Source organism: Sceloporus occidentalis, unplaced genomic scaffold (assembly GCF_023333645.1).
Source record: "Sceloporus occidentalis isolate IW3139 unplaced genomic scaffold, rSceOcc1.0.p SCAF_4, whole genome shotgun sequence".
Taxonomy (NCBI): Eukaryota; Metazoa; Chordata; class Lepidosauria; order Squamata; family Phrynosomatidae; genus Sceloporus; species Sceloporus occidentalis.
This window is the reverse complement of record NW_028316984.1, coordinates 136195733-136213956: the sequence shown is the minus strand read 5'-3', so window position 1 is coordinate 136213956 and position 18224 is coordinate 136195733. Positions and strand designations below refer to the sequence as shown.

Genomic DNA, 18224 nt, shown 5'->3' with positions numbered 1-18224 from the left:
CTGAGATCAGGTAAGAAGAGACACTGGGAAAGAAAGAATAGTGAGATGAAACAAATATCCCAAACAATCAAAGAAATGATGAAAACTACCACAGTACTGTTATTTCTTCCCACCCTACTGTGTTCAGTTGTGCTTGACAAGAAAATGGTCTAGTGGAGAAACGTAGGAAGATCTACCAAGCCTTTCAAAGGTGCAGGAGGGAGTGCAGCAGATTCTAGGAGTTTGTGGTGTGTGGAGGGAATGTATCTATGCACAAAACTGAACAGATCCACTAATTCAGTTCATTAAACTCTATGAATCGATGTGAATAAGAAAGGGGTGAACATATTTCCTTCCTCAAAAGACAGCACATCTTATGTCTCCAATAATGCATGGGGGAGGGGAGCAAGGATGAGGGGGAGATTTCATATCCCCCAGTCCAAATTTCACAAGACCAGGAAGGATCACATCAACTTCCCAAAATTCTCAGGCGAAGAAACCCCAATTACATTTCCCCACATCTCATTTAACCAATCTCAACATATTTTCCTGTAGCAATCACCCCACACATTAATATGCTACATAAGTTTGGGGAATTTTCTTCTCTTTCTCTCCACCTACTATGTACACAGGTAAAGCAATTTCTACAAAACTACTGTATCTTGAGAGCAAATGCAATTGAACTCAATGGTACTTACTTGTGACTAGATCTCCAATGGCATAGGAACAGAAATATAACTTGCCTTTGCCTATTGCAGTGATCCAGCATTTGGAGAAATTTAGTGACTGCTTATTTTGTGAGAGTCTGACTTTCCAGAGTAATTCGATTCATGTTACAGTGCCACCCTAAGAAGTCCCCCTCAATCCAATTCTAGAACTTTTTGTAATTCACTATGATGCCTTTAACAATAATTTAACCGATAACCTCTTTGGGGTAAGAGTTGACTTAAATGCTGTCATTATAGCAGAAGATGACAATGGGGTGTTCAGCAACTCTGTAAGTAGGATCACACTGGATCTGTTTCGCTTGGTGTGTACCACAGATATGGGAATGCCTCTAGAATAAATAAGGAGAACAACCTGTCCTCTTGATGCCTGTCCTTCTTGGCTAGCAATTCGAGGAAGAGATACAGTTAGATCTCAGCTGCATCTTTCAGGAAAGGAAGTTTGTCCTAAACCTATAGCCAATCTATTCCATTGCACCCAATGAGGTCTTACGTTCTAGTGTTCTGCTCACTCATAATTACATTATTCTCAACAATTACTATTTATAATCGTTTTTTCAAAACAAGCTGAGATACAACCCAAAGTATGCTCATCAATGCATCCTTGAGAAAAGTAACAATTTGGGTGTCTCAGGGCTATGCTAGGACCCAGTGTTGTTGAGCATCTTTATAAATGACTTAGATCATGGAACAAAAGGCATATTTATCAAATTTGCAGAAATCAAATTAGGAAGTGTAGTTATTACCCTAGAGGACAGAACCAGGATTCAAAACAGTGAACAGTTTAGAAAGCTGCATCAAAAGTAACAAAACTGATTTCAACAGGGATAAATGTAAGATACTACATGTAGGCAAGAAGGAAAAATTAAATGTACAATGATAGGATTTGTAACATTTGGCTTGACAACAGTATTTGTGAAAAAGATCTAGGGGGTTTTAGTAGACTACAAGCTAAACCTGAGTCAACACTGGCCTGAAACACACGGGCAAGATGATACAGCTTCAGGCCACATTGGGGGGAGGGCGTACTGTTTACATGACATATGGCCCAAACATGGCCTGAAGCCGCACCAACACCGCACCACTGCAGAAGAATCAGGCCATGAAGGAGTGCATAGAATCCATTCCTTCTGGCAACCTGGTTCAAGGCCATGGCAGCGGTTGCCAGATTTGGACCAGGCATGTGCGGTTATCACAATCTTGGCATGAACAGCACTGAAGCAGCACGAGGCTGCTCCATCCGAGCTGTCTGTTTCACCCACTGTAGTGTTGCAACAACAACAACAAAAATCTAACACAATTCTACACTGTATCAAAAAGGAACATTGGGTCTTACCTGTGAGATGTTCCTTTTCAGCGATGTACAGCGCGCCCGTGCCATACACGGGCACGCCATACGCGGCCTTGAGCATACGCGCTCAAGCCGCGGGGCGCGCGCGGGGCAGAAGGGGCGGCGCGTCCCATTCAATTGAATGGGTGTGCGCGCCCATTGTGCCCCGCGCCGCCGCACCGCCGCGCACGAGCCCCATTGTTTCCAATCGGGCTCGAGCATAGGCAGAATTTGCCTTATGCGACGGGATCTGGAACGGATCCCCCGCGTAAAGCAAGGACGGACTGTAGGTGGAAATATCCTATAACGTGGGTTGATTCCATCTCTTGCTCCAAAATAGGCAGCAAAAATGGACTTGAAGGAGTCGCCACCAGAGGGAGCAACCCCCACCATCCCTCAGTCAATATTACAGCCGAGGATAGAAAACAAACTCAGGCGGGTTACACACCGCCATTAAAGTACGCGTGAAGTGCGTACTAGGTTTAGGGAGGTGCGGTGCTTCCGCACCTCCCTAACCCTAATACGCACTCCGCATGTAAAAAATGACGGCGGTCGTTCCAGACGGCCGCCGCCATGAGGATGTCACGGCCGCGCCGCCTCTATACGGGGCGGCGCGGATGTGACGTCCTTGCTCCGCGCCAGGGCGCCTAGTGTGCCCTTTGCGCGGACCAGGAAGGAGCTCCATTTCAGAGCTCCTTCCTGGTTTGCGTCGCCGCTTTGCGTCGCTGGGCGCAGCCTTCAGACGGCTGCGCCCAGCAAAGCAAGGGAGAAAGGGGCCAAGCGGCCCCTTTCTCCTCCTCCCCGCCGCCGCGGGGTGTCCTTGGGGCTTGAAGCCCCAAAGACACCCCCTTTCAGGCTGCGGGGAAGCGGCATTTTGCCGCTTCCCCGCAGCCTGAAAAGCGGCGGATCGGGGCCTCAGCGGCTGCCGTTCTAGCAGCTGAAGCCCCGATACACCGGGGAAAGGGGCAGGTACAGCCCGCCCCAAATGGGCAGTCTGTAACCCGCCTCAGAGCATTTAATGCAAATCTAAGTATAATAAATAGAAACTATCATAAAGTCAAACTAAAAATAACTAACTAACAACCACCCTTGAAAAGCCAAGGAAAACAGCCTCCTCAGTTCTGCGTGGGGAGGATATTTCCACCTACATAGCTGAAAACGAACATCTCACAGGTAAGACCCAATGTTTCTTTTTCCAGCGATGGAGGTGGAAACATCCTATAACATGGGACTTACCAAAGCTCCCCAACCAATGGTTGGGTGAACTGGGGCATATCACTTATGTGAGAACCACCAGATGTGTCTTCCAAGTTGATTCAAGGCAACTCAACAGAGGTGGCATGTAAATGTGGAAGATGAAGGCCATGTCATGTCCTACATTTATCTTAGATGGATGCGATTGTTGGTAGTGCAGAGGAAGTAGCTGCACTGTAAATGGAGTGATCAACAACTGATCACAACAGAGATATCTCAATCTTCTTGTAGCATGTTAAAATGCACCCAAGACAAACCACAATTTTATCAACGCCTTGTTTTGATTGTGACAAAAAGATGTTGAAATATTAAAGTCTTAAAGAAAGAGGAGAAAAGGAAAAACACAGCCTACCCGGAGCGAGGCAGGAAAAAGACTGAGGAATGGTGGGGGTTGCTCCCTCTGGTGGCAACTCCTTCAAGTCTGTTTTTCCTGCCTATTTTGGAGCAAGAGATGGAATCAACCCACCTTACAGGATGTTTCCACCTCCATCGCTGGAAAAAGAGAAGTATCCAGATTGAAGTAAAAAATAAAATCTATTCTGTTTTGGTCAGAACTCACTTGGGCACCACAGATCTGGGCAAGAAAGATATCAGAAAGTTTGATTACATCCAGGGGATAGCAATCAAAATAGTAAAAGGTGTGAAAACCAAGCTCTATGAGGGATGTATTAAGGAGCTGAGAAGAGAAATTTGAGAGGTGTCATGATAGCCACCTTTAAATATCTGAAGGGATGGAGCTGAATGCACAGGCAGGATACAACAGGCCCACCCCATTGTATCCTGCCTGTGGATCTGGCCCATTCCCATCCCTGTCACCTACCTGGTCTGGTGTGGCAGGTGATCAAATCTGTGGAGCCACCACTCTCTTGCCCATTGCCACTGTTGTTCTAATTGCACACCTGCGCCGTGGCTTCTAAGGGCAGAAACAGGCCTCTTCATTTTACCCACATGGACAAATACCCCCTTCAGACACCACAGGCCGCAACAGTGGCAGTGGGGGCAGGTAAGGGAGCATACGGCTATCTGGTCTACCAGCTGTTGCAACAGAGTTTCTGGTAAACTCTGCCTGGTCTTTCTAGACCAGAATAAGGGCCAGTTGGGCCAAGGCTAGGTCAGATCCACTGGAATGGTCTGCCTGTCCATCAAGCATTCCTCACCACTGGCTACAGTAATTAGAGTTTCTGTGAGCTGAAGTTCAACAACATCTAGAGTGCTGCATATTTTCAAACTTCTTGTAAACGTTTCTTTCAATAAAATATGCTCTTATGCAATTTTCTATTTCTCTCTCTTTGTTTCTAATAGATATGCTTCATATTCTTTTAATTTTAGATTTTCAACAATAATTTTATATATTTTTACCTCTATGTTTTTTTAGTTTCCTTTTCAAATTTGGAAGCCATCTAGAGTTCCAGTTGTGGGAAAAGGACAGGAGAGAATAAATTTATTATCAGTAATGGCACCTACTATGTGGAATGCTCTTTCATCTACTTTGACACGTACCAAATATCTTCAGCTTTCTATATATGTTAAAAACATATTTATTTGAGTAAGCCTTATTCATTTAGTCCAACCCAACAACTTGGAGATACGTGTGTGTGTATATAAGATTTTGTTGTTGTATACCATTTTGAATTTTGACATATATGCAAATAAATAGGTATCTGTTTATTTTTTAGTTAGTTGCTTCCAATAATTTATTTATTTTATTTACTTGCAAGATTTTTCCTCTTTCCTTTTGCCAGGTACACAATCTTATTATTTTAGAAAGAATATGAACATTATACACTGTTGTAGTATATTATTTTTTTAACAATAATTTCATGCTTTTAAAAGAGGGATTATTCTATCAATTTTCACACACATATAAAAAGATGAATTTTTAGAGCAATATTAATGTACTGGTAATTAATTTTATATATTATTACATCTACTGCTAATTAAAAAGTTAATGGTAGTATATCCATAGTTCATCTATGAGACGTCCTCTCCTGATGCCACTGAATTAATGATATCCAGAACTTCACTAGAGTATATTAGTAGCTTACCTGTGAAGAGAATGTGCAGACAAGGAAGTCTGCCTGAGACAAGAAATGAATATCAAGAATAACACCACGCAGAGAGTTTTCAGTGTATCGATTATGGAGACCTGCTGACCATGATATAGAGTTGTCGCTAATAAATTCATAATTTGGATATCTGGAAAAAATGCATCACAATATCAAACATTACTTTTTAAAATCAAACTGATCCCCCATTCTCCACTATTAGGAGCTTGATGTGACTTTGTAACTTTAGCCTTTATGACATTTTTACAGCTTTTTTTTTTTTTACTTAATGCATCTAAGGAAGTAAACTTGAGTCTATGAAAGCTCATGCTGCCAACAGTGAAAAAGCATTAGCCCTGCTCTAACAATCCAAGTAAACACAAAATGCTTGCATAAAGGAAGTGATAATAGTTTTGGAGAGCACACATGAGAGGTATACATACAAAACATACTCTGTTTTGGAAAACATACTCTATTTCCCACAAGCTATGTGGTAGTCCAACAAGAGTTCAGCTCACAGTTATAATGTATGTTTGACTGGTCGTTTTACATGGGATGGACACTGCATGGTATGAAAACTGGACTTGAAGTCATTTCATACATCTTTCATAAAATATGATCTATACAGTCATCCCTCCCAATTTGTGGAGGATCCATTCTGGATCCCCCCCCCCCCCCAAATCTGTAAAATCGCAAATATTGAAGTCCCCATTGCAAGCAATGGCGCCGTGCTCCTGCGCATGTCATTTTGTCATTCCCCACTTGCCGGCTGCAAACGAGTGAGACTGTGGACTCCAAGTCCGCAAATCAGGAAGGATGACTGTATTTCACTGCAGTTATTAAACCCCCAACTTATTTTTTAAAGGACTGTTATGAGATAGCCACCATTGTATGAAATTTCTCCGAACCCTTATTTTTTCTGTTTGCTCAGAGATGGATATTATGATTCTGATGGGTTTTTTAGTTCATTTTATCATATTAAAACCAAGCAGATTCTTTAAATCAATTAGCACATCTGAAGAGAAGATAATAAGAATGAGGAAATATGCATAACATTCTGTTTCCTTGATCAGAAATAACATTTCTGCTAAATTTCTAATTTGAAACCTACTGGAGATAAGCTGCTTATCCTTATTCACAAATTATTTAGATTTATTACCACAGTAAGCCTTAGCAGTCATATCAATCTCATCTTTTTTGTATCTCTGCATATACAAAACTGTTTATGAAAATAATATTTCCTACTTCCATGAACAATCAGTAGTTTTCTTGCAACTGATCACCACATCAAATTATCCTAACCATAAACTGTCTCTGTGCCACAAGTTTGGCTTTTTAAGGAGTAGCTATGTTATGGAATTCTGGGAATTGTAGATTTATGAGACATTTAGCCTTCTCTGTCAGATAGCTCTGGTGCCACAACAAACTACTGTTCCCACAATTCCAATGTATTTAATTATTTAGCAGTTAAAATGGGGTCAAAATTGATTATTTCTTCAGTGCAGATGCAGCCGAAGAGGGAAAAATTAGGCAGCAATAATTTTAGCAACTAAAATAAACAAGAAACCACTTTTGTGATAGCAGGAAACTACTTTTGACAACAGATATCCCTTGAACTCACAGGACAAAACTGAAAAAATACAGAAGTATAATTTAAAATCCAGATCCAGGAGATCGTCCATTCTTCTCTTCAAGCCATATTTTTTTACAATGATCTGGTGACCCTTTCGCCTATATCAGTCACTATGTGTCAGATCATTTTGCTCTATTTTCCAAAGCATTTTTACCCTTGTATTTTCATGATTCAGAAACATGAACACAATGACAAGGATTCAAATCGTTTCATATGCTCAATGGGACACTAGCCTCACATGGCACACCTCCATTAAAATGGTACTTATGAAATAGATAAAGCAGAAATACCCATAAAAGAATTTTCTCTCCCAGTCAATTAATGGTATTTAAATTAAACAAACATGTTTAAATGCCTAAAATTCTTGTAAAGTCACTATTATACAAGGTTTCTTACTTGGATTTTGCTTCTTGCAATAACGAAGGGTCATCTGTAGCCAAATATACTCGTTTTTTGTCAATATGCATTCTGCGGGAGAGAAGCTGGAAACGCTCTTCAACATGCACCATGTATTCTTCGATAGGATGGAACGCTGCTTCTGTACCCACTTTGTCTGTTCTTCGGACATGTATGCTGAAATGTTTTTTAAAAGGTTTGAATTTCTCTTGTAATTGTTTTGGATTTTGGTTTTTCCTTTTATCAGATTGAACCTTTTAAACAAATTTGCACCAGTAAACAAATTTCTTTCAAAAATTATACCTCTGCAATTACAGGGCATGGCAGAAAAACAACTTTTGCCCTTGAAAACTTGACGTAACTGTTATGCTTTTTTAAGGCTAAGTATGGGGAGGATGCATGAAAAGGCTCACATGGATTTTAGGCTCTTATCATTTTGCATATTTCTCACCAGTTTCAAATTTAGCTGACAATTTGTAAGATGTCTGTGTGCGAAGAAACAGTATATACATCCTTACATGCCAATATGAAATATTTCCTAACTCATTTAAGATAGGCCTATTTTTGTCATACAGTGCTACCTCGGGTTACGAAATTAATTCGTTCCGCAGCGCCGTTCGTAACCCGATACATTTCGCAACCCGAAAAGGCGCTGGAAAGCCGCTAGCCGCAGCTTCCGATTTGAATTTCGCGCCGAAATTAATTTCGTAACCCGAAAAATCTTTCGTAACCCGGAACAGTTTTTTTAAATCTAACTTTTTCGTACCCCGGAAATTTCGTAACGCGGTCAATTCGTATCCCGGGGTACCACTGTATTGTTTTAGAAATATATAGTATGCTGGTTCAATGAAACACTACAAAAGTTGAGAAATGTATGCCCCCAAATTGACCCTAAAATCCTGGGTTGACTTATATACGGGTCAATACACTAATACTGCTTAGAAAGGTCCAGAAACAAGCACTGCCTGATGCCCCACTCTTTGTGCCTCAATGCAGTGTGTGTGTGTGCACGTGCATGTGTGAAAGAGGTTCCCCGTCTGCTTTGAAAGTCTCCTCCTCCCATCAAAGAAACACCCCCTTTAGCCTCTTCTTTCCTTTCCCAATCCAATTTGAAAGCTTTTTCTTCCCATCAAAAAAACACCCCAGTCAACCCGTTTATGAGATTAGACTGAATCAGTTCGAGCTTGTGAGTACTGATGACGTGGACAAGATCCTTGGAAAGGTGAGGTAAATGACATGCCCTCTCGATCCCTGCCCATCATGGCTGGCCGTCCAGGGGGGGTGATGCCTTCATGGCACTTCTTAGACGTGTCATCAATGCATCCCTTAGGGAAGGTCATGTACCATGTGCTTTAAAAGAAGCAGTCATTAGACCGCTTCTGAAAAAGCCTTCCCTGGACCCCCTGGACATGAAAAACTATAGGCCTGTTTCTCATATGCCATTTTTGAGTAAGGTGAGTGAGAGGGTTGTTGCTCTTCCGCTCCAAGTGGTCTTGGATGAAGCCGATTTTCTAGATCCATTTCAAACTGGCTTCAGGACGGGATGGGGTGGAGACTGCCATGGTCGCCTTAACTGATGAACTCCGTCTAAGCATCGACAGAGGAAGTGTGACCCTGCTGGTGCTATTAGACCTCTCAGCAGCATTTGACACAATAGACCATGACATCCTCTTGGAATGCCTGAGAGAGCTAGGAATTGGAGGGACTGCTTTGTAGTGGTTCTGTTCCTTCTTCTCAAGTAGATTCCAGAGGGTGATGCTCAGGAACAGTTGCTCTTCAAAAACAGAGCTTAATTGTGGCATCCCTCAGGGTGCCATCCTGTCCCCAACGTTATTCAACATCTATATGAAGCCGTCGGAAGAAATCGGCTGATACGCCAGTTGTGTCCTTTCCTGGAATTGGATGACTTCAAAACTGTAGTACATGCACTGGTAACCTCAAGACTTGACTTTTGCAATGTGCTCTACATGGGGCTACACTTGTGCCTAGTCCGAAAACTTCAATTGGTACAGAATATAGCGGCCAGGTTGATCACTGGGACATCTAGGAGTGACCATATAACACCAATATTAAAGTCACTCCACTGGCTGCCTATTAGTTTTCGAGCACAGTACAAGGTGTTGGTTATTACCTTTAAAGCCCTACATTGCTTGGGCCCAACCTATCTAAGGGATCGTCTACTTCCATATAATCCGCCCTGTACTCTCAGGTCCTCTGGGAAGAATTTATTGCAACCTATAAAAACTAGACTGACTGCAACTTCCCAGAGGACCTTTTCTGCAACCGCTCCCAGCCTGTGGAACGGCCTGCCGGACGAGATCTTTCAAATCACCAACTTAGACAGCTTCAAGAAAGCTATCAAGACGGATCTCTTCCAGCAGGCCTTTCCAGAATAAATCACTCAGCCATGTGGTGACTGCCCCCCCCCCCACATATATATTATGACTCTGCCACTTTTATTGGTTTTAATTGTTATGTAATTTTAAATTCTATATTGTTTAATTGTCTTTTGGGGGGGGGGATATTTTGTATATATGGATGTATTTTAACTCTCGTAAGCCGCTTTGATTGTTTTTAACAAAAAGCGGGATAGAAATAAAAGTTTTATTGTTATTATTTATTTATTATTATTTATCTTCTTTTTCTCCTTCCCAGTCCTATTTGAAAGCCTTCTCTTCCCATCAACGAAACACTCCATTTAACTTCACTTTCTTTTCTCACCAACCCAATGTTAAAACCTTTCCTTCAACACCTGGGATGTGGTGTTAGGTGGTTGGAAGAGGTCCAAAGAAGGAGAATGAGAGATGGAAGTGGCGTTTTCGCCTTTCCATCCTTTGTTATAGCCCCCTACGTTTTACCCTCGATTTATCCACTGGCAAAGAAGGAAAAACCTTCATATACTGTTCCAGGCTTAAAACAAAAACAGCACTAAGGGAGCATTCTTTAATATTTGGTAGTCTAAAGTTTGAAAGAGAAGGCCAAACAGAGTGGTTCTTGTTTACTCAAAAGTAAATCATACCGATTTCAGTGGAATAAAGCATGGATAATACCATCAAAGATTGTATACTTAGTCACATAATAAAAATTCTTACCCAATAACAGGATGTTTAAAGCCAAGTTTCCTTGTAGCTTCCTCTATTTCCTTTTCTAACCAAGGCTGTGGGCGAATCAAGTATTTGACAAACTGTGAGACCCACCACACTGCAGGATCTCCATGGACACGAATTAATCTATCAGCCAGATCCTCTGGTATAGCCAGTGGCAAATATGGAGGCCGTGGGTGTAGACTGTCAACTATTGGTAGTTCTATTACTTGAACATCTTTATCATTTGTCTCTCCTGTAAAAAAAATTAAAAAAAAATAAATTTAAATACTGTATTCTCAAAGTAAAGTTACCTGTACATCTAACCGGGAAACCATTTGTACCTTTAAAAAACTTGTTTGATAACTAGATGAAAGATCATAGAAATATAACATAATTCTGAAAAAAACTACTACCTTAAGTGCAGCCCTTTTACTTTCAACTACACATTAAAAACAATTCCAAGAAAATCAGATGGGAGAAAAACATAATGTTACTTTATTTTTTGGAAGAATTGCCAAAACAAATGCAGATCCTTCTACTGTCTCAGCAAGGCATGTGATTGGTGACCACATACACAGAACAGCAGATTTGCAAGTAACTTCTCCATACATCAAAATATTACTAAAGAAACTTTGAACATCCAAAGGTGTTTGTTTTTTTTTTTGTCTCCTAGCTGTTAACCCAGTCCCAAGCATATTTAAGAGTTTTGTGTCCTAGTTTTTGGATCCCCATTGGAGACAAAAGGATGCATACTATGTAATCACTGAACCAAGAAAACAGATTCAGATTGGAAACTACAATGATTAATGCTAGGATAGTAGAATGTGAACGTATTTATAGCTCTGTATTTATTTCCTCTTTTTAAAAATCACTTTTGTCTCAGCCCAAATGCCAGGATTGTATATAATACAGCAGCTTTCAATCACAAAGTATGTAAATGAGAAAATGCACTCAGTAACAATTATTTTTAAAATGCCTTCACTTCTATTTTCACTTATCCAGAAAAGACTCAGCAGCAATATCAGATATGTTTGAGAATACAAAGAATATTCCAGATTGCTTGAAACCATTTCAATAATTCATCATTCATTTCTGCCCATCATTGGACCATAGATGTGAAGTGCTAAAATGACAGTTCGCCACTGGTAGAGATGGCAGGCAATTAATTTGTAATTTCTGATCAACATGATCTTCAAATATAATGCCTACGGGGGGGGGGGGCGTGAGAGGCAGAAATACATTCCCCAAAGACACAGGAACACTTTATTTTGTTCTCTTTGTAACAGATAACAACTCATTTAATTCACTTGCACTAACTTAGGGGTAAACTACAGATGCAGGTCATGCCAAAAGTTAAAGCAGAGAAAAGGGCAATTTAAAATGCAGCAGAGAGTGGCCACTATTTTTTCCAACTGCTTCCTTAAAATAGGGGATGGTAAATGTAAAAGTGATAAATTACCTCAGCCCGTTTTTGTGGCCTCTGAGACCCAAAGAACAAAGCCCACATACTTCCAATTTTTAAATGAAAAAAAATCTGAACAAAATACCCACCTAACATACAAAAATGTAGTTTTTGTAGAGGCTTACGGAGGATTTCAGTGCCATATTAAATATTCTAAACATAGCTCATTCCTTCCAAATAAAAATTAAAAATATTATTGTTATGTACTTAAGTTAAGAAATCATGCGTGCATGTGAATTGGTGTCTAATTATTAATTTCAACAGCACATCTTTTAATAATGGAAAATGGATGTAGGAATCTTTGTTTATTTTAGTACACAACTAGATAAATATGAATGTTTGCTAGAAATAAATGAATTTAAATGGAAAAAGTTATCTGGCTTGTTTAACTTCTTCCAGGTGTTGTTTCTGTTCCAGACATCAAGCAAGAGATTGGGGAAAACCACCATTCAGTCTTGGGTTGGACAACATGGTACCATGAGAACTTTGTGTGTGCACAAGTATCTTGAGAGTAGACACAATGCAGATAGTACTGAAGATATGGTCTTTCTGGCAAAGACATACAGAACCTAAACAGCCCAATTTCTCTCAATTCCCAATGAAGAACAGTTTAGAAATGTTAGAATTTAAAATAAAGAGTAGGAAGTATGTATTCATCCTACACAAAATTATCACACCTTAACAAATGCTAGTATAAAAGTGCTCTGTTGAAAGGGTGATTTACTGCCAGACAATCACCATTTAATTTCTTTGCTTATCAGACACTCTAAATAATTATATGAAAAACAGCATACTTCTGCAATCATTTATTCTTTCTTAGGTTGATAATGAAATATACTGGCCTTTCAGAAATAAAACATATCCATTATATCAAATTATCATGAAGAGTAGAAGTAAATCTGAAATAGTAGATGCCAGAAATAATTTATCATTTGTTGAAAATACAGGGTTGGATTTTAAATGTATTCTTTTTGTTATTAAACGCTATCAATATAATTGATTTAATATAAACAGATTGACTGGTCTAATAAATGTTGTTCTGATCTGCATTCTTCTCCCACTGGAACAACATTGACTGCATCATATTTCTTACATCACAATAGCCACTGGAAATAATTAAGGTGGAAGCTAAAATCTTGTGGATGTCCATAACTTATTGGACTCACAGGGTGAAACTGGGTTAGAGGGCAGAGGGAACAAACAGCATCAAGAAAGGAAATATGTTTAAAATGAATCCAATGAATGAAACTTTTTGTTGGTTCCATCTTACACAGTGTTTGATGCGGCACAGGACAATTATTTAGATGTTTGAGGGCAAGATTTCCTGAGCCAAACACTCAGCCCAAACATCAAGAAAATGGAAAACAAGCACCAGTCCTCCATAGCGCAAACTAACTGTGAGGCTGTGTCCATATTGCAGAAATAATCCAGTTTCACAATGCATTAACTGCTGTGGCTCAGTACTATGGAATTTTTAGAAACTGTTGTTTGTTGTGGGACCAGACTTCTCTGACAGAGAAGGCTAAATATCTCACAAAACTACAGTTCCCAGAATTCTATACTATTGAGCCATGGCAGTTAAAGTATTGTGAAACAGGATTATTTCTGCATTGTGGATTTAGCCTGAGATATCACTGCCTCGTTGGGTTTGTGTCACATATGCAAACTCTTCATTTGGGTTATCGTAAGCTAGAGATTGCCTTGAACTAAGACCAAAAACCCATCTTCTTTCCACACAGTACTGCATATGTATCCAGTAATTGTGAAACTATAAGGGGTTGGCAAACTGTGTCTCAAAGATTTCATTCTCTGGGCTGTTTTTTTTTTTTTTTTTGGCCTTCCAGGGATAAAAAATTGCCTGTAAGATGGTTTACAACATACTTTTGTTTTGCGAGGCTTGCAGTTTGGCTAAACAGTTTGCTAAGTTTGGTATTAGTTTCTCTCTCAAAATAAATATTTGACAGCGGCAAACTTATAATCATGTGTTGTTATTATTATTATACTTTATATAGCGCTGTAGATTTACACAGCACTGTACATACAGACAATGAAATTGATAAAAATGAAACCTGCCAATGGCGAACATTCTACAAATTACATATAAAACAATAGATAGTAATACAAGATACAATTAGATAAAATAAGGAGGCAACAGATTGAGAACATCAGAGATCAAATAAAATAAAATATCAGATAACATGTTCCTCAAAGCTTCTTATTTTTGTCATTAAATGTTTACTTACACTTATTTAATATTAGAACTAATTAAAATGTAAATTTTGTGGACATTTTGAAGCCATTTTGAAGCCACACTCTTATTTTTTTTAAGAAGTCAAAACCTTTAAGAAAAATTGATGTACAGTACTTATGTACATATCAATTCTAACCTTACTTTACTGTTTTAGCAACATAAAATGATTAAATCAAAACTTAACAAATAGTACTGTACTCTATTGCATATACTATATACAATTTAAAAATAAAAAGCCCTTGATCTGTACAAGTAAAACTGTTTTACATCTGAAACTAATGAAAGCTTGCAAGGTGGAGCACCATATGCTACTTAAGCACTTATATTTCACTTTTGTCATGTACAAGAAGTAGGAAAAATTACCACATATTTTGTAATTAAGGCAATACAGTATAGTATTTGGACAAAAACAGTCTTATCCAGTCATCATTTTGAGGAGTAAGCTAGTAACATTTGTTATTAGTTACTGTCAAGTCAGTATTGACGTAGGATGACCCCATGAATGAGACATCTCCAAGAAACCATTTTGTTAACATATTTCAAAATAATTCAACATTGAAAATATTTAACTTGTATTGTTATGGCAAGCCACGGTGCACACATACAAACAAACACAACAGTTTGTGCCTCTTATCAACATGGCAGCACCCACTAAGTTTATAAATGCATCTGGGACTTGAGTGTTGCATTGCCTACAGTATGAACATTTTCAGAGGAATTAGTATTACTCTTCAAGCTGTGTAAATGAACATCAGAACTTCTCTGGAACTACTCAGAACTCTCAACTAGCTTGCCAAATTGAGATGCTTTTTTTAAAAGGCCATCTCTAAGAGAGAGAGAGAGAGAGAGAGAGAGAGAGAGAGAGAGAAGTGGAGAGGGAAAGAGAGAGATTCATACTCTCTGGAAGAGAAGGACTAATTAAAAGTATTTATATGAGGAAAGGAAGAGCCAGACGTATTTTTCATAGGTATACAAAAGAGTGCTTAGCTGCCTTTTCATTTTTGTCTGTGACGAAGGGAGTAATATGTACAGCATCTTTTAGGGGCTAGGCATTGATGAAACTCCAGCAGCCACTAGGAGAGCTCTTAATAGCTGATTGTCTGCAGGCTGAGCACATCACTCACCAACCCATGGAAAAGAAGAAGGAAGCCAGTATCACTCACCAAGCTATGTAAGGTAGACTTATTTCTCTGTTCACAAATCAATTTGATATTTTTTGCAATCCATCACAAAAATTTGGAAAATTCCCTTCCCAGTCCATTTCATTTTCTGTGAATGGGGTCACCAGCTGAGAAAGAAGTGCTATGTCTACAAAGGGTTGGAAAGCCCCAGCTTACTTTAATGTAATAGCATACAACTTCACATAATATGGTCCAGTTACTCCTTTATTTTGCTTTAGTTGCTTTACTAAAACTTTCTAGAGAACATTAACTACTAAAGCCCTACATGGCTTGGCCCCAGCTTACCTGAGGGAACGCCTCCTCCCATACAATCCTTCCCATAATCTCAGGTCCTCTGGGAAGAACCTACTGCAGTTGCAGAGAACTAGACTGAAGACAACTTCCCAGAGGACGTTCTCTGTTGCTGCTTCAAAAATCTGGAATGACCTGCCAGATAAGATCTGTCATATAACATCATTGGAGGCCTTTAAGAAGGCAATATAAACAGATCTCTTCCGGCAGGCCTTCCCTAACTGATCTCCTCAGAATTTTCACTCTCCATTTGTTTAGCTGTACCCATCGGACTTTGATCTCAATCTATTTTATCAACCATTCTATTGAGAATTGTTTTTAATGGTATTTTAGGGTGGGAGGAAGATAGGGGAACTAGGATATACTATGTCCTGTTATGCTTTTATCTACTGATACTCATGTTTCATTTTATTGTTCTTGTTACCCACCTCGATCCAATACAGGGAGAGGTAGGATACAAATAATAATAATAATAATAATAATAATAAGCTAGGTTCATAGAATCATAGAATCATAGAGTTGGAAGAGACCACAAGGGCCATCCAGTCCAACCCCCTGCCATACAGGAAATCTCAATCAAAGCATCCCCGACAGATGGCCATCCAGCCTCTGCTTAAAGACCTCCAAAGAAGGAGACTCCACTATACTCTGGGGGAGTGTGTTCCACTGTCGAACAGCCCTTACTGTCAGGAAGTTCCTCCTAATGTTGAGGTGGAATCTCTTTTCCAGCAGCTTGCATCCATTGTTCCGGGTCCTGTTCTCTGGAGCAGCAGAAAACAAGCTTGCTCCCTCCTGAATATGACATCCCTTCAAATATATAAATAGGGCTATCATATCACCTCTTAACCTTCTTTTTTCCAGGTTACATATCCCCAGCTTTCTAAGTCGTTCCTCATAGGACATGGTTTCCAGACCCTTCACCATTTTAGTGGTCCTCCTTAGGACATGCTCCAGTTTCTCAATGTCCTTTTTGAATTGTGGTGCTCAGAACTGGACGCAGTATTCCAGGTGGGGCCTGACCAAAGCACAATAGAGTGGCACTATGACTTCCCTTGATCTAGACACTATACTTCTATTGATGCAGCAATCCATTTTGTAAAAGCTACTTTACTTCACTACAAATACATTTAGAAATCATTCATCTATGCAGCTATCCTATGGACAACCAACTTTACACACCCATATGGTATAATTTCAGAGCAATATGTGGTACTTTGTTTTTGTGACTGTCACAAATTTAATAGTTTAATTTATTCCCTCATTTCACTCCTAAATTGCCTAAGACTTATTGGAAACTATTTTCTCATTGGAGGGCACAATTTATACATTTCTATTTTCAGCATATTAAGAACTCCCCTAGAAACAGTAAACTTTATCTATTAATTTACAAAGAAGTAGCTGTGTTAGTCTCTTGCAGCATAAAATGGAGGAAGGAAGGGGACAAGGCAGAATGAGATTTTGTGGATATAAACCTGCTTCAACAGATGCAATACAGTGTGATATCCAGGCCACAGGACATAAAGCATATCTACCCAATTGTGAGAATGGGACAGAATGTAATATGGTCCAGAAAGATGCAAATCAAGACCCTTGCCCTAAATTTCCAAAGGGCTCCGTGATACAGGTCTTTCAGCTCTTCATAGTAGTCAGTCAGATGTGTGAAAGGAATAAATCTGTTTACCAAAAGTCAGTTTCCTTGGGTTCGAACCCTTCTATGAGAACATTCTTTTTGTTACAAGTGCAGCCTAAGGTGGTCCAAAACCACCTCTGAAAAGAAGTGGCTCTTTTCTGCTCCTTGCTGCAGTCTGTGGGACTGTGGGACTGTGATAAGAGATGCTCTTGGGGCTGCGATGTGTGTTTGCTGTAGCCCTGGGGTGATTGGGCTGGGAGCAGCTTTTGACCGCTCCTTCCTACCTGTCTGTTTAGCCCCATTCTCCTTTACTCCAAGGAGATCTGCGCATTAGCTATAAAGCACCTTATTCCAGATGGGGTAAAGGCACATTTAATTTTCAAATAGGTGTTATCACATCCACCCATGACAGGGCAAATGCAACCTATATACAGCCTTGATGCTAGCCAGGCTTATCCTGCACCTTTTCAAAAATGAGATTTGTTTCTATTTTTGAAAAGGCGCAGGATAAGCCTGGCTAGTATTCAGGCTGTAAATGGGTTGCATTCACCCCAGCAAGGGTGAATGCGATAACACCTGTTTTGAAAATTAAATGTGCCTTTATTTATTTAGCCAATGTGCTAATCTCCCACATCTCTCTTTAAAACAGAGTAAGGAAAAGTGCAACTCTCCAGATGCTGCTGAACTGCACATTCCAGCATTCCTTACTGTTGGCTATGGATAATCGCAACTGTAGTTCAGCAACATCTGAAGGATATAACATCTGTCTCTGTCATAAACTCCTGAATTTCCCAAACATTTATAATGAAAGACTGTAGCATAACTACAAGATTATGCATAAATGTACCAGAACCTGTCCTCTTAGCCCATCTCAGCTGAATACTATATAAAATACCTACTATGATCTTCTGCACTTTTCAAGAATAGCCCATTTATCATCTGTTGTTATAACCTGCTGTGT

The 18224-nt window shown here is 39.6% G+C and overlaps 1 protein-coding gene across 2 annotated transcripts in view; it reads right to left on the bottom strand.

Moving 5' to 3' along the window:
- The window catches only part of FUT8 (fucosyltransferase 8), a 142587-nt gene that overhangs the window by 11441 nt on the left and 112922 nt on the right, over positions 1–18224 (bottom strand). For both annotated transcript variants that reach the window (XM_089521673.1, XM_089521675.1), the window contains 3 exons: positions 10455–10701; positions 7363–7539; positions 5334–5484 (listed from right to left, as the gene is read on the bottom strand). In XM_089521673.1, coding sequence (XP_089377799.1) covers positions 5334–5484; positions 7363–7539; positions 10455–10701 — 575 coding nt within the window. The remainder of the gene's footprint in view (positions 1–5333; positions 5485–7362; positions 7540–10454; positions 10702–18224) is intronic.